This window comes from Nelumbo nucifera, chromosome 8 (genome assembly GCF_055504915.1).
Source record: "Nelumbo nucifera cultivar China Antique chromosome 8, China Antique-T2T, whole genome shotgun sequence".
Lineage (NCBI taxonomy): Eukaryota > Viridiplantae > Streptophyta > Magnoliopsida > Proteales > Nelumbonaceae > Nelumbo > Nelumbo nucifera.
In genome coordinates, this window is record NC_142656.1 from 16,295,960 (window position 1) to 16,308,281 (window position 12,322).

General features: G+C 36.2%; 1 protein-coding gene across 2 annotated transcripts; it reads left to right on the top strand.

Annotated features, from left to right (window-relative positions):
- The first annotated feature begins 350 nt into the window (after positions 1-350).
- On the top strand, positions 351-9,629 carry LOC104592519 (calmodulin-binding receptor-like cytoplasmic kinase 3). Of its 2 annotated transcripts, none has more exons than XM_010251936.3 (7): positions 351-1,412; positions 1,632-1,883; positions 2,603-2,862; positions 6,504-6,669; positions 6,749-6,838; positions 8,284-8,585; positions 9,130-9,629. In XM_010251936.3, the coding sequence occupies exons 1-7, from the start codon at positions 1,103-1,105 to the stop codon at positions 9,337-9,339; spliced, it is 1,590 nt and encodes a 529-aa protein (XP_010250238.1). In that variant the 5' UTR covers positions 351-1,102; the 3' UTR covers positions 9,340-9,629. The 2 variants fall into 2 exon arrangements, with proteins under 2 accessions (XP_010250238.1, XP_088749774.1); XM_088893648.1 differs by lacking the exon at positions 9,130-9,629 and adding an exon at positions 8,672-8,816.
- Positions 9,630-12,322: the final 2,693 nt, after the last annotated feature.

Sequence of the window (12,322 nt, forward strand, 5' to 3'; positions counted from 1 at the left end):
TTGAGCCATGTTTAGTCCATGAGCTCAGAGGTGTAACAAAAGCGCGTCTCAGTGTCCACGTGGCAAATGTTTTAATAATCTCAAACTGTCATCAGATCTCAAACTTTGCTGGTTGGAATAAGGGCCACTAGGATGAAATCTCACCAACCAGACCAGACAATTTCACCAGAGAACAAGACAATGGTCAGCTCTTACTCTTGGAGCGTAGAGGGGGGCTAGAATCAAATCGAAGCGTTCATTAAACCACTCCATTGACCAATCAACAATGACTGGACGGCTATGATTAATTAAATCATAAAATGAACGGCCAAGACTTGCATACATATGGGTGAGATGACATGTCATGTATTAAGCTTGCGTGAGCGTGAGTGCCACCTCTGCGAGAGATTGCATTGCAGACTTGCAGTTGTCAATCACGTTCAAGGTTCAAGTCGTTCTACTCCTCCTTCGCACTTCACAGTCTTCGTTTCTCAATGGTCAATAGTTTGCAAATGATGTCTTTGTCGAGAGAAAGGCGTCTAGGCGAATACATCCGCCCACCTTCCAGGACGGTCGCCTCTGCCTTCTTTGATGCTTCTTTAAAGGAACAAGCCAAGTCTTTTTCTGCTTTGACGGCTCCTCAATAGTACAACATCTTCAATCTGGGATCGCCCTCTTCGGCTGCACTTGTACAGGTCAATCACGCAGAACCAGGTTGATCCCTTTGTGCAAATTCGCGATTTTGGGTGTATTTCACTTCAATTCTCTGTTTTCGTATCTGGGTTCGAGAGAGATTGCATTTGAGTGGATTTTTGGAGCTATTGCTATATGGGTTCGCTTCCTCTGTCGATTTGGTCAACTGGGTATCTAAGAATTCTATGGAATCTCTAGTGGTGGGTTTCACATGGTTTCACAATCTGAAGCCTTGTATTTGACTTCACTGTAGTGGATTCTGGACTTCAAACTCTCCTGCCATCTGGGTTGTATCGGTTATTTAAACGGGTGTCGAGAATTTTGGTTGAATTTTGTGAGGTACTTCGCTTTTATTGCGTTTTGTTTGGCTGGAACCTGGAAGCCTGGTAAATATGGAGATGATTCCCTATATTCATTAGTAGTAAAAACAATGGATTTTGGGGGCGTTAGTTCTTTGAAAATGGCTTTAGTTGGATTGACTCTCTTGGTGTTAATACAGTTGCCGGAAAGCTTTGTCTATGGTTCAGTGATTCAGTTAAAGGGCTGTGGAGTTCATCGACTTGCCCATGCAATATCTTCGGATGAAGAGTTGTTTTACATAAACGGGAACAAGGTAGACAAAGTTACTTTCTGTAATTCCCTTGAATTCCACGTAAATGGATGTTCCCGTCAGTCGGGTTTGGAAGAATGGCAAGGACTTGGAAGGAAATACTGTGGTTTGGAGTTGGAGCTGTACAGAGGTACGCACCTTTGATAACTTTGAGTGCCAATAAGGTCTTAGCCTCCTAGGGATTTGATATAAACACCAAAACTTACTATTATGATTGCTTGATTTGGGCTTTGGACTCACTGTTCCGGGGACTTCATTTCCATTTTTATGTTTTTTTATTATCACTTATCTGAAAAGGGTTGTTTCATTTGATTTCATGAGGAAGATGTCCTTTTGTCTTTTTCTGCAGTGAGGTTGCCACAGAGGGTGGGGAGAAAAAATCGGCGTGTGTTGGAAACAAAAGAAGGTACTTTACATAAGCTGGATGAGAAGTTTCATGCAGGAGAAAATAATACTGATCACAATTCTTGGTTAACCCCAAAGACCCTGGCCATGGCTGTGCCAGGAATGCTTCTTCTCTGTTGCGTTGTACTTTGTCCTTGTCTCCATTCAAGAAGGAAAGAAGCCGAGAGTGCTTTTGTTGCCAAGGACCCAAGTACAAGTGAGTCACATCTTAAATGCATGTTACATGATTTTCTTTTCCTTTTCTTATTATACTTGAAACTCTCAAAAAGTATTGTATGAGAAATGCTGAACAATATAACATGAGAAAGTTTTTTTTCTTACAATGTGTAATTAGGACAACATGCTATCAAGGTCCACATTGCAAGTTAAATATGGATTCTCTTAGAATTCAAGGGGTACATGTGTACTGGACGACTGGGAGATGTTTCCCTAGAATTGCTGGTAAAACCCATGGCAAAATGCTATAAACTGTCAACTCATTAGAGACATTTTTTATTCTGGATAACTGGAGAATCTTTTGCAAGACTTGTCTCCCCTAGATAAGCTTCACCGCATGAATATATAGGCTTGCTTGTCATGTGGTAATTAAATTTAGAGTTGAATTAGTTGTACTCATACACTCCCTAATTTTAGTTTTATTTATCATTATACTGATATACTCCCACTGTCTCTGTATAACTGTCCTACTGAGATTTAGGAAAACATGCTTGTTTTTTTAAATAATAGAAACTTTTCTCTGATTTGGTTGGGTTTATTGAAACTCAAGTTAAATATTGAGAAGACACTGCATTTTGAAGAAGAAACCTATCTGAAAACTGAAAATAAATACCTCACTTATAGCTTTCACAGTTAAACTTAGTATTGTTCTATCCTTTTATAGTTTTACTTCCTTACTAGATCATTTTGTTGTTGCAGGAGGTTCAGTTACAATGGAGGTAATTTCTGCTTCTGAGAAGATCCCACCCAGTCCACATAGAGTGCCACCTAGTCCTCGCTTCCCAATGTCACCACCAAGATTTAGTAGAGTTGGATCTGTACATCTCAACATGAGTCAGATTATCAAAGCTACCAACAATTTCTCACAGTCACTTCAGATAGGTGAAGGAGGTTTTGCAACTGTTTACCAGGCCCAGTTGCAAGATGGGCAAGTTGTTGCCATCAAGAGAGCAAAAAGGGTATTCTATTCTTTCTTTGCTTGCTACTTACCTGGTCTTAATATAGGAGTATATATAGTAGGTTAACATTTAAGAAGGGGCCACTGAGCTATGGCAAAATCTTGGGTTGTCAAGCATGAGAATGTAGGTTCAAGTATGGGACCATCCACTTTATGAACAATGCCAAAAATTAGGTTCACCTCCAGTTCACCCCTCCCAAGACCCTGGATAGCCAGAACCAACATTGGTTGATAACGCTTTATAGTAGGTTAAAGTTTCTATAACAATAAGGAATCATTACATTGTGAGTAGATTCTTTAGAGTTCAGCTAAGTAAGTTGCAGAAGATTTTGATGGAATTATATTGGAAAAAAGATAGATTACCAATCGATGACAAGGATGGGAGTATGAAAATGGGCCAAAAAAATGGTGGTTAACTGGGATCATAGGTGCATGTAAGAAGTTCTGTTCACCAAAACAGTTGAGTACATTAATCTCATATCTTCAAAATTAAATTTCCAAAGTATAACTAATAAAATCTATATTGGATTGGCAAATTTGTCATCGGGGTTGGGAAATCAAGATGCAACTAATTGCTAGATCCAAAAATGTTTAGGGAAATCAATAGTTATACTACTATATTGGATGAGCAAATTTTTCATTGGGAAATCAGGATGCAACTAATTGCTAGATGCTGCTTTTTGTATAAGGTAACTAGATAATGAAAGAAGACTTGGTAAGAAGATTAGTGGTGCAGTCATAATATATGAGTTGCTCCTGAATAGCCACATGCCCTGTGCACAGAATATGAGGACTGATCACTTAATGGGATGCTCTTGAGAAGATTTTCTACACAAAAGATCATTGTGATTAGGAACTTTGATTGTATAATTATATAATCTATTTGTCTGGACATTGAGAAAATTATTACTGAAGCTCCAAAAACTATCCACAAGTCGAGGTCCCTATTCTCTATATCAGAACCTGCAACAGTTGAGGAGGACATGTTGTATGTGTCTCTTATGATGAAACCTCTTTGGTTTCAAATACTTTTAAAATTATTAAGAGGACTCAAGGGATAGAAAAGGAAGAGCTTTGAGCTGACTGGGGTTTTGAGTGGGAAGGGGTATGGGTATCCTGTTTTCCTCATCTGCTGTGATTTGGCAATATAGGTGGTTGGGTTTTGTTGCTTGATATTTAATTTGCTTATGGTGGTCATTTATTTTGAACATCTACCAAATATTTTGTTGTGATTCTGATCTTTTGCTTATTAATTTTTTTTGAAAGATAAAGATACAGTTTTATTAGTAGAGAAGAAAAAGGGGGGAGAGATTCCACTCACAGAGTACAACAGCCAAATATTTCCCCGATGATCATGAAAAGTCTGATACTTGAAGCCATGAAAGGGAGTGCACACTGAAGCCCATCTGATTAACAATCCCTCTACTCTCCCATAAATGCTGCCAACAGAAGAAGCCTTGTCGTTAAAAGTCCTGCCATTTCTCTCCTTCCATACACACCAGCTCACTGCTATAGGAATCATGTCAGGATTCGACCCTGCTTGCTAAATTCTCTCACCTTCCAAGCAGAGAATATTCATCTTCTGGAGATGGGATCTGCTGAAAGCAAAAAGTGTGTGAACACACTGAGGGCACAGCATCCAGCTGCACATCGGGAACATTTCCCCATGAATTTAACATACAAGTACAGGAAATATTCCCGATGTGCAGCTGGACACTGTGTTCCCAGTGTGTCCATACGCCATTTGCTTTCAGAAGTTCCGGGTTCCATCTTTTGGGCTAGAAATATCTTTTTTTTTTTCCTTTTTGCTGCTCCTTTGTGATTCTTTTTTTTTTTTTTAAATCAGCAACACAGAAAATATTTCATTAAATTAGTTAAAAGAGGTACAACAAGAAGTTGTGAAGAGATACAACAGACCCAAAGGGACTAATTTATTCCAGAAAATTACAAAAAATCCCAATACATAGGTTGTCTCTGAACCCCTTGCTTAGCTAGACCATCTGCCGATTGACTTGAATTATCATTTCTTTTGATTACCCATTTCAACCGTCTGAAGTCATTCGTTAAATTCCAAGTTATTCCTTCTCCCTTTTTCATCCAGTTCACAACTGTTCTCGAGCCACCTTCAATAGTCAATCTTTCAATACCCAATTCTTTTGCTTTTTCTGCCCAAAAACTGCTGCCATGAATTCTTATCTGAGAACATCACCTTGCCCAATGGAACCTGAATACAATGAGAGTATATTTCCTTTCTCATCCCTTATTACCCCACCAGTACCTGATAGTCCTGGATTACACACACAACTACATTTTTCCTTTGTGATTCTTTCTATTTGATTTTTTATTGTGCTTGCCCATAGCTTATATTCCCATATATCCCCATCCCCTTGTTCTTTTGATCCTTCTGTTTTCTTTATTCTTCTTGCCTTCTTCAATAAAATCACATTTTTATCAATAAATTGGTCATAATGTAGTATACTGTTGTATAAAAAAGTGGAATTTACTTCAGATAGTAAAACAATAGTTTATAAATAACAAGATCTAATTAAACTTGCCCCATTATTAGGAAATAGGAATTTATGGAAGAGTCAGAACACAGATGGAAGATTCTTATATGAAAATAATAATATAGAAAAGCTTCTCCAGCTAGACTGCCATAGCATGATCAAGAATGCAATGTATTTTCCTATGAAAAAAGAAAGTAATATGATCAGGCACATTAATACACCTCAGTGCAATGTATTTGCTGGACTCTTGGTCTCTCATATCCAATGACTCTAGAGGCATTTATGTGCAGTGACGTGGATTTTCTTTTCCATGATATCTTACAAATTGGAGTCTGAGATTTTCCCCATTTCCTTTTTAATGGGTTTTCTTTTCCATGTAGAGCTCTTCTGTAGATCCATGTAGGTTTTGTTTTGCGCATGCTGGTGCTTGTGAAGGCCTTGATGCTTATGCATCAGATTCATAAGCATTTCAGGAAAAGAAAAGGAAAAAAACAATCTGTGTTTGAATCTTGATATGTTCAAACTGAAGAGGCAAATTATGTTTTTAAAAGAAGAAAAAAGAAATTTGTAGCACCCCGAATAACATGTATATGTAGTAAGTATAGGGGAGAATATGCAATAAGTAGTATGCTTGAAAGGGAACAGAGAAACTATGGTACACTGATTGGCATCTTAACCTTGCATGATTAGAAGTTGGAGGAAGAGTCAATTTTCTTCAACTAATTTTCTGGAAAGAGCCATAATATTAAGAAAATGATATAGTTTGTTATTGTGTTGATTTAGGAAGATTGGGAGCACTGATTCTCTTATAGGGTTCTGAAACTAAAAGTTGGTTAAGTTTGATAAAATACCTTAAAACTTGAAAGTAGAAAAAGAGCTGTACAAATTAGTCAACCTAGGTTTCCAACAGGCTGATGGTTTATAAAATCTTATTGCATTGAGATGTTAACTGGTAGGATATTTTTATTCCACAAGTGTGTATAAACCATGAAGTACTATTTGAACTACTTAAAAGAAAGTATTTTTCCACAAGGATTTCATCTTGAATATAACAGTTTTATGTATTCCAAACTCTTTTTCAAGTCTCTTCCTTCAAATACAATAGTCTTGTATTTGACATGTAGACTTTGGACAGGGACAGCGTGAGAACCTACGGACTGAATTCAGCAGTGAAGTAGAACTACTAGCCAAAATTGAACATCGGAATCTAGTGAGGCTACTTGGTTATGTTGATAAGGGAAATGAGTGTGTTATCATTACAGAGTATGTTCCGAATGGTACTCTTAGGGAGCATCTGGATGGTAAGATACCATACTTTAAGGACTTGATACTTTTCAAATGTGATTAACTTAAATATTGATAAACTTAGATAATCGGCAGGTCGGCGGGGGAAAATCTTGGATTTCAATCAGCGGCTGGAAATTTCCATTGATGTAGCCCATGCCCTGACTTATCTCCATCTATATGCAGGTTAGGGAACTACATAATCTTGTTTTGAAAAGGCATTTTTGTTTTTGAGACATAGGAGCTCACTTCCCTCCATTATAAACTTGTCAATTCTAATGCTGAAACAGACACATTACTTTTGATAAGTATGTTTCTAAATACTGTTCCTCCTCTCCTTTTGTTGTTGACTGAAAAAAGAGAATATTATTCATCCTTAATTTTGCTACCCAATGAACTGCAATTTAAATTGCATAATTGTTTTGTATTTCATTCACTTCTTGAATGACATTTATGGCCTTGGTTGACCAAAATTGTAACATTCTTTTATTAGTAGCTGCTAATATTTTATTAAAAATATATGAAAGAATACTACTTAAACAAATTTGTCTTGCACCCGTTGTTGGCCTAGTCACACTAGCCACCCCTATGTTCTTTACAATTCTACTTAGGGGACCAAATCCCAAAAACATGATATTCCTGTTCATCCTCCTTTTGCTAGTCCATCTCCATACAGTTGGCAGACCTTGGAGTAGGGGTAATCATGGGCCACCCCGGGCTGGGCTTCTGGTTCTGGGTCTATAACTTCAAATATATTATATTAAATATATGTAACATTTTAAACTATAAGGCATATAGTATATGTATAAAACATATGTTATACTTCATATAATATTACTCTAGCTCTGATACTGAAAAGATATCTTACCTTAAAAACTGATAATCAATTAGAAATCCACAAGAATGAATTTGAATGAATACTAGTTGATTGGTTAAAATTTTTCAGGTATCATACTTTTTCAGTATCATAGAAATTGCTGTGCAATATATATTATACTATTTTTATAAAAAGGGCAGCCCAGTACACGAGGCTCCCACCAATGCAGGGTCTGGGGAGGGATAGATGTATGCAGCCTTACCCTGCACATACAGAGAGGCTGTTTAAAATATTTGAACCCTGGTCACCCAGGTCTCAATGGAGGTAGCAATGAATTGATTTTACTGAACAATCTGGCTCATCTTAACTCTTTTCTTTTTATACTTATTTGTGATTTGTGATTTTTATGCTGATTGGTATCAGTTTCAGTTGTCATAAAACAGAATAAGAAGCAGCTTGAGTTTCTCACAACCATTATATGCATGGTTCTGTTGTGTAATACCTAATGTGCGTGTATGTAACCATATAGGTAATGAGATATGAAATAAAGATGTATAGTTTGGTGACATGGATCTTTAGATTGTAATTCCATAAAAGATTCTGTAGATGACTAGGTGACCCCAAATAGTGGGGACAAGGTTATTTGGATGTAAACTGCTCCTAAGAAATACAGCAAAGGTTGAGTTATTGTGGTTAAGCCCACTTCCACTTAGCATAACTCAAATTATTGACATAGAAAGCAAAACAACCTTTTTGTCATTTGATCCCTTTGGTTCTGAGGTGTGCTTCTTTATTTATTATGGTATCTCAACAGAGAAGCAAATAATCCACCGAGATGTGAAATCCTCCAACATTCTGCTGACCGAGAGCTACAGAGCCAAAGTAGCTGATTTTGGCTTTGCAAGACTTGGTCCAAATGAAGCTGATCGAACACATATATCAACCAAGGTTAAAGGGACTGCTGGTTACCTTGATCCTGAATACCTGAAGACCTACCAACTCACCTCCAAGAGTGATGTGTATTCTTTTGGTGTTCTTCTTGTGGAAATTTTTACTGGCCGTCGCCCAGTGGAGCCAAAGAGAGCTGCTCCAAAGGAGAAGATTACAATCAGATGGGTAAGTACTTTCATCTCCTCTTTGGCAGGTTTTGACTGTTGTTTTATAGTAGTTATTAACTTCTCATTACTAAAATAGGAATGCAGTTTGTGATAATGTTTGGTGTAGGAAACATGATGCAGAGGGACTGCTATTAGATGGGTTCTGACTAAAGAGATCTTTGATACCAATGCCACCCAATCACATGATCACTTGTCCAACCAGCGAATGACTTTTGAGTCATTACCCCCCCCCCCCCCCCAAGCTTGGTTTATTAGTCTTACATGGAATTTATCCAACTTTTGTATAATTGTTCCTTAAATCCTGATTCAGTTCTCTAATTCTGGACAAAATTCAAATATCTAAATTCAACTAAAATTCGTGGTGCTCTGACCAAAACATAAACTTGGCACATTTTTCCAAAATTAAAAACCTTTATATGCACAGGAAAGATGATTTGATGATTTCCTGGTGTCCTCTATCTTTTTGTCATGACTCATTTTACTTTATTATCAAAAAAGAAGACTTTATTTGATTCAAATTATGTAATTCTGGTGGTGCGCAGGCCTTCCAGAAGTTTAATGATGGAGATTTGGTGGCATTGGCGGATCCTTTAATGGAGGAAGTAGTAAGTGCAGAAGTACTCACAAAAATGTTTGAATTGGCGTTCCAGTGCGCTGCACCTACACGGGCTGATCGGCCAGACATGAAAGATGTTGGGAAGAAACTATGGGGAATAAGGATGGACTATCTTAGAAGTGTCAACAAAACATAATACACAACTTGAGGATGGAATTTTATGGTCATGAGTCTTCAGTTTGCAGCATTTCAGAAAAACATAGTTGTCTTTTGGCCTCCCGGTATTCCATTCTTTGTTCTAATTATTGTGGATGTTCTATATTTTACTAGCCAACTTGGCAACACCAGGTTTCTGATGTCGTTCTGTTACCTGATTTAGTGAAAGGTAAAAAGGAGTGATAGCTACAAAATATAGCTTCTTGTGTCCTCTGACTGTTTGATCACAAACTGGTCTATTGAAAATTATTGCAAGCTAGATCACTTACATGAATTCTAAGTTCTCCAGTACGACGTTGGCTACCATTGGTAACAACGTGAAAGGAGTACATATTATGAGAAAAAGAGAGATGATAGTAAGATTCATTTGTACCTTATGGAATGACGGATTGAACATTCTATTGGATCCTTGGTTGCTGCATCTTCCTTTGACAAGTTGGATTATCCATTTTCTTTCCGCACTAGAAGATTTGTTGAGAGAGTGAAAGGCTTGGGTTTGGTACAAGGAAGAAAGGAAAATTCAAGAGCAAACAGATGAACCTCGTTAACCCTGCAGCCGATTTGTTGGGAGCCTGGCACTCTCACATTGATGTGGTTTTTTGTGCAGTAACAGAGTCTATGGCACTGCAAAGGTGAATAGTTCAGTCGATTGTTTTTTTTTTTTTCCAAAACTAAAAAGAGAAACTACCACGTCAGAAAAATCATTAGGACAGGTGGCAAGTTAACAGGACCACATGAGCAACTTTTATCTTTATAGCTTCAACCTATTATTGTTTTGAGCTACACTTGCCATTGAATATTCTTTCATTCCTTTCCTCCCAATTGCCAAATCGTCCATACCAGTTACCACAACTCCCTGAAACTGAACTCTGCAGTAGCTTTAGCAATCCGGGTCCTTTTGGAATTGGAGGGGTGATAAGGGATGAAAGTGGAGTAATTTTGGGCTTGTTCTCAAGACTGCTTGGAGTAGGGGACTCAACAACAAATGAGTTAAAGGCAGTGTTTTTTTGGGTTCAAAAAGTTTAATAGTTGAAGGAGACTCTAAAGTAATCATAAGCTGGCTGAAACAAAATGAGAAGACTCCTTGGTGTTTCAAAAATGATATCAAAAAGCTTAGGAGCCTTTCAAGGGATATGCAATTGGTTTTTCAAAAAGTTTAATAGTTGAAGGAGACTCTAAAGTAATCATAAGCTGGCTGAAACAAAATGAGAAGACTCCTTGGTGTTTCAAAAATGATATCAAAAAGCTTAGGAGCCTTTCAAGGGATATGCAATTGGTTTTTCAATGGATCCCAAGATCAACCAACTATCTAGTCTAGTAGATCATTTAGCAACGCAAGGGTTGTAAAGCTAAAAAGATAAAAAAAAAATTCTGTTATTTGATGTTTTTTTGTTAATTTTGTTTGGGGGTAGCCGAGGCTACCTAAAAATTGTAATTGTTTTCTCTCTATTAACAAATATTCTTTTGCTAATAAAAAAATAAGAAAATCATGTGTCATCTTTAATATAATTGGTTGAGATTTTGATTTCATATATAACAAGTATTAATTTTTTTTTTGAAACAGCAAATATTAGTAAATGCACCATAGTTGGACTCAAAAATTAGACATGGCAGAATCTTCAAGTAAAGACTTTGAGTTCATCAGCTATTGCAGATTTGCAATTGAAAGGATATCCGGGGCATTTAATTAAAAATTATTATTCTATTATTACTTCTCATATTTGCTATAGCAACTGCATATTTGTTGGCTTCACCATAGCAGTGAAGAATTACATTTAAGCACTGCATCACAAGTCTTTCAATATCCCTGAAGAGGGGTACATAGTTCAAGAGCATGTTTTAATTTTTTGCTGATCTCAAAAAAGGCAGCCCAATGCACAAAGCTCCCACCGATATGTGATCTCGTTTAGGGAGGAATAGATGTTTGCAATTTTATCTGTCCACATGTAGAGAGGCTGTTTCTAAGATTTGAACCCTGGTCACCCACCTTGCAACTGACCAATCCAACTATTGTGCCAAGGCCTATTGTCCCTGGTTTTAAAAACAAATGAAAATAAAAACACCCCTAAAAGTTCAGACTCTTGAATCTTGATGGCAAAGATGACTTGAAAAGCCTTGATTAATTTTATAAAGAGATGCAAAAGAAAGAGGAATAGATTATTTTGACTTGAATCTAAGCCCTACTGATCAAGTTGTTCATTCTTCCACCTATGTACGCACAAGCATGGTGAAGTTCTAGATATCCATAACAGGATTATTGTGTTGAACCAAAAACCTCAGTTTTGTCAACGAGTGTGCAATCCCAGCATCTAAACAGAAAATTTAAGTTGGTTTTATATCACAATCTTACAGAATTATGATATGCAATAAAATGCAATTATATCATCAGATTATGCATACAATCAAATCGATACATTATGAGTTGTATCATATCCAAGGATTTTAAAGGTTAAAGGCGGAGGTGAGGCATAAGCCTCAAAGTATAGATATAATTTTAAAATTCTTATGTTCTTATGTATATAAATACAATTTATATAGGTATGTATCTATTTAGATACTAAAATTATTTGCAACACATATACTATGTAGTTATGTTTTTATGTATATATACAATGTATAAAATAAAATTTTTATGTTTTTATGTATTTATGTATATATATATATATATATATACAACTTATGTTTTTTAAAATTTTATCTTCTAGTTTTATGTTTATAACTTTGTTTATCTAAATTAGGTCATTAATATATACATATATACTAAAACTATTTGCAATATTTTATGCATTAATGGTACAGTTTATTCACTTTATAGAAATTTTTATATTTATATTCATTTTTTGTTTTAAAATTAATAATATGCTTTAAGGTAATAATTTACCTAAATAAAATTACCTATTTATTTAAATTTCATATTTCATAGTTTATTCATACATACATACATAATTAATTTCCTTATATAT

Bases quoted from the DNA above. Each gene is read 5' to 3' on its own strand.
- LOC104592519 (XM_010251936.3), top strand. From the start codon at position 1,103: ATGGATTTTGGGGGCGTTAGTTCTTTGAAAATGGCTTTAGTTGGATTG. The intron at 1,413-1,631 runs GTACGCACCTTT...CTTTTTCTGCAG, and splicing joins GGAGTTGGAGCTGTACAGAG to TGAGGTTGCCACAGAGGGTG. The intron at 8,586-9,129 runs GTAAGTACTTTC...GGTGGTGCGCAG, and splicing joins AGAAGATTACAATCAGATGG to GCCTTCCAGAAGTTTAATGA.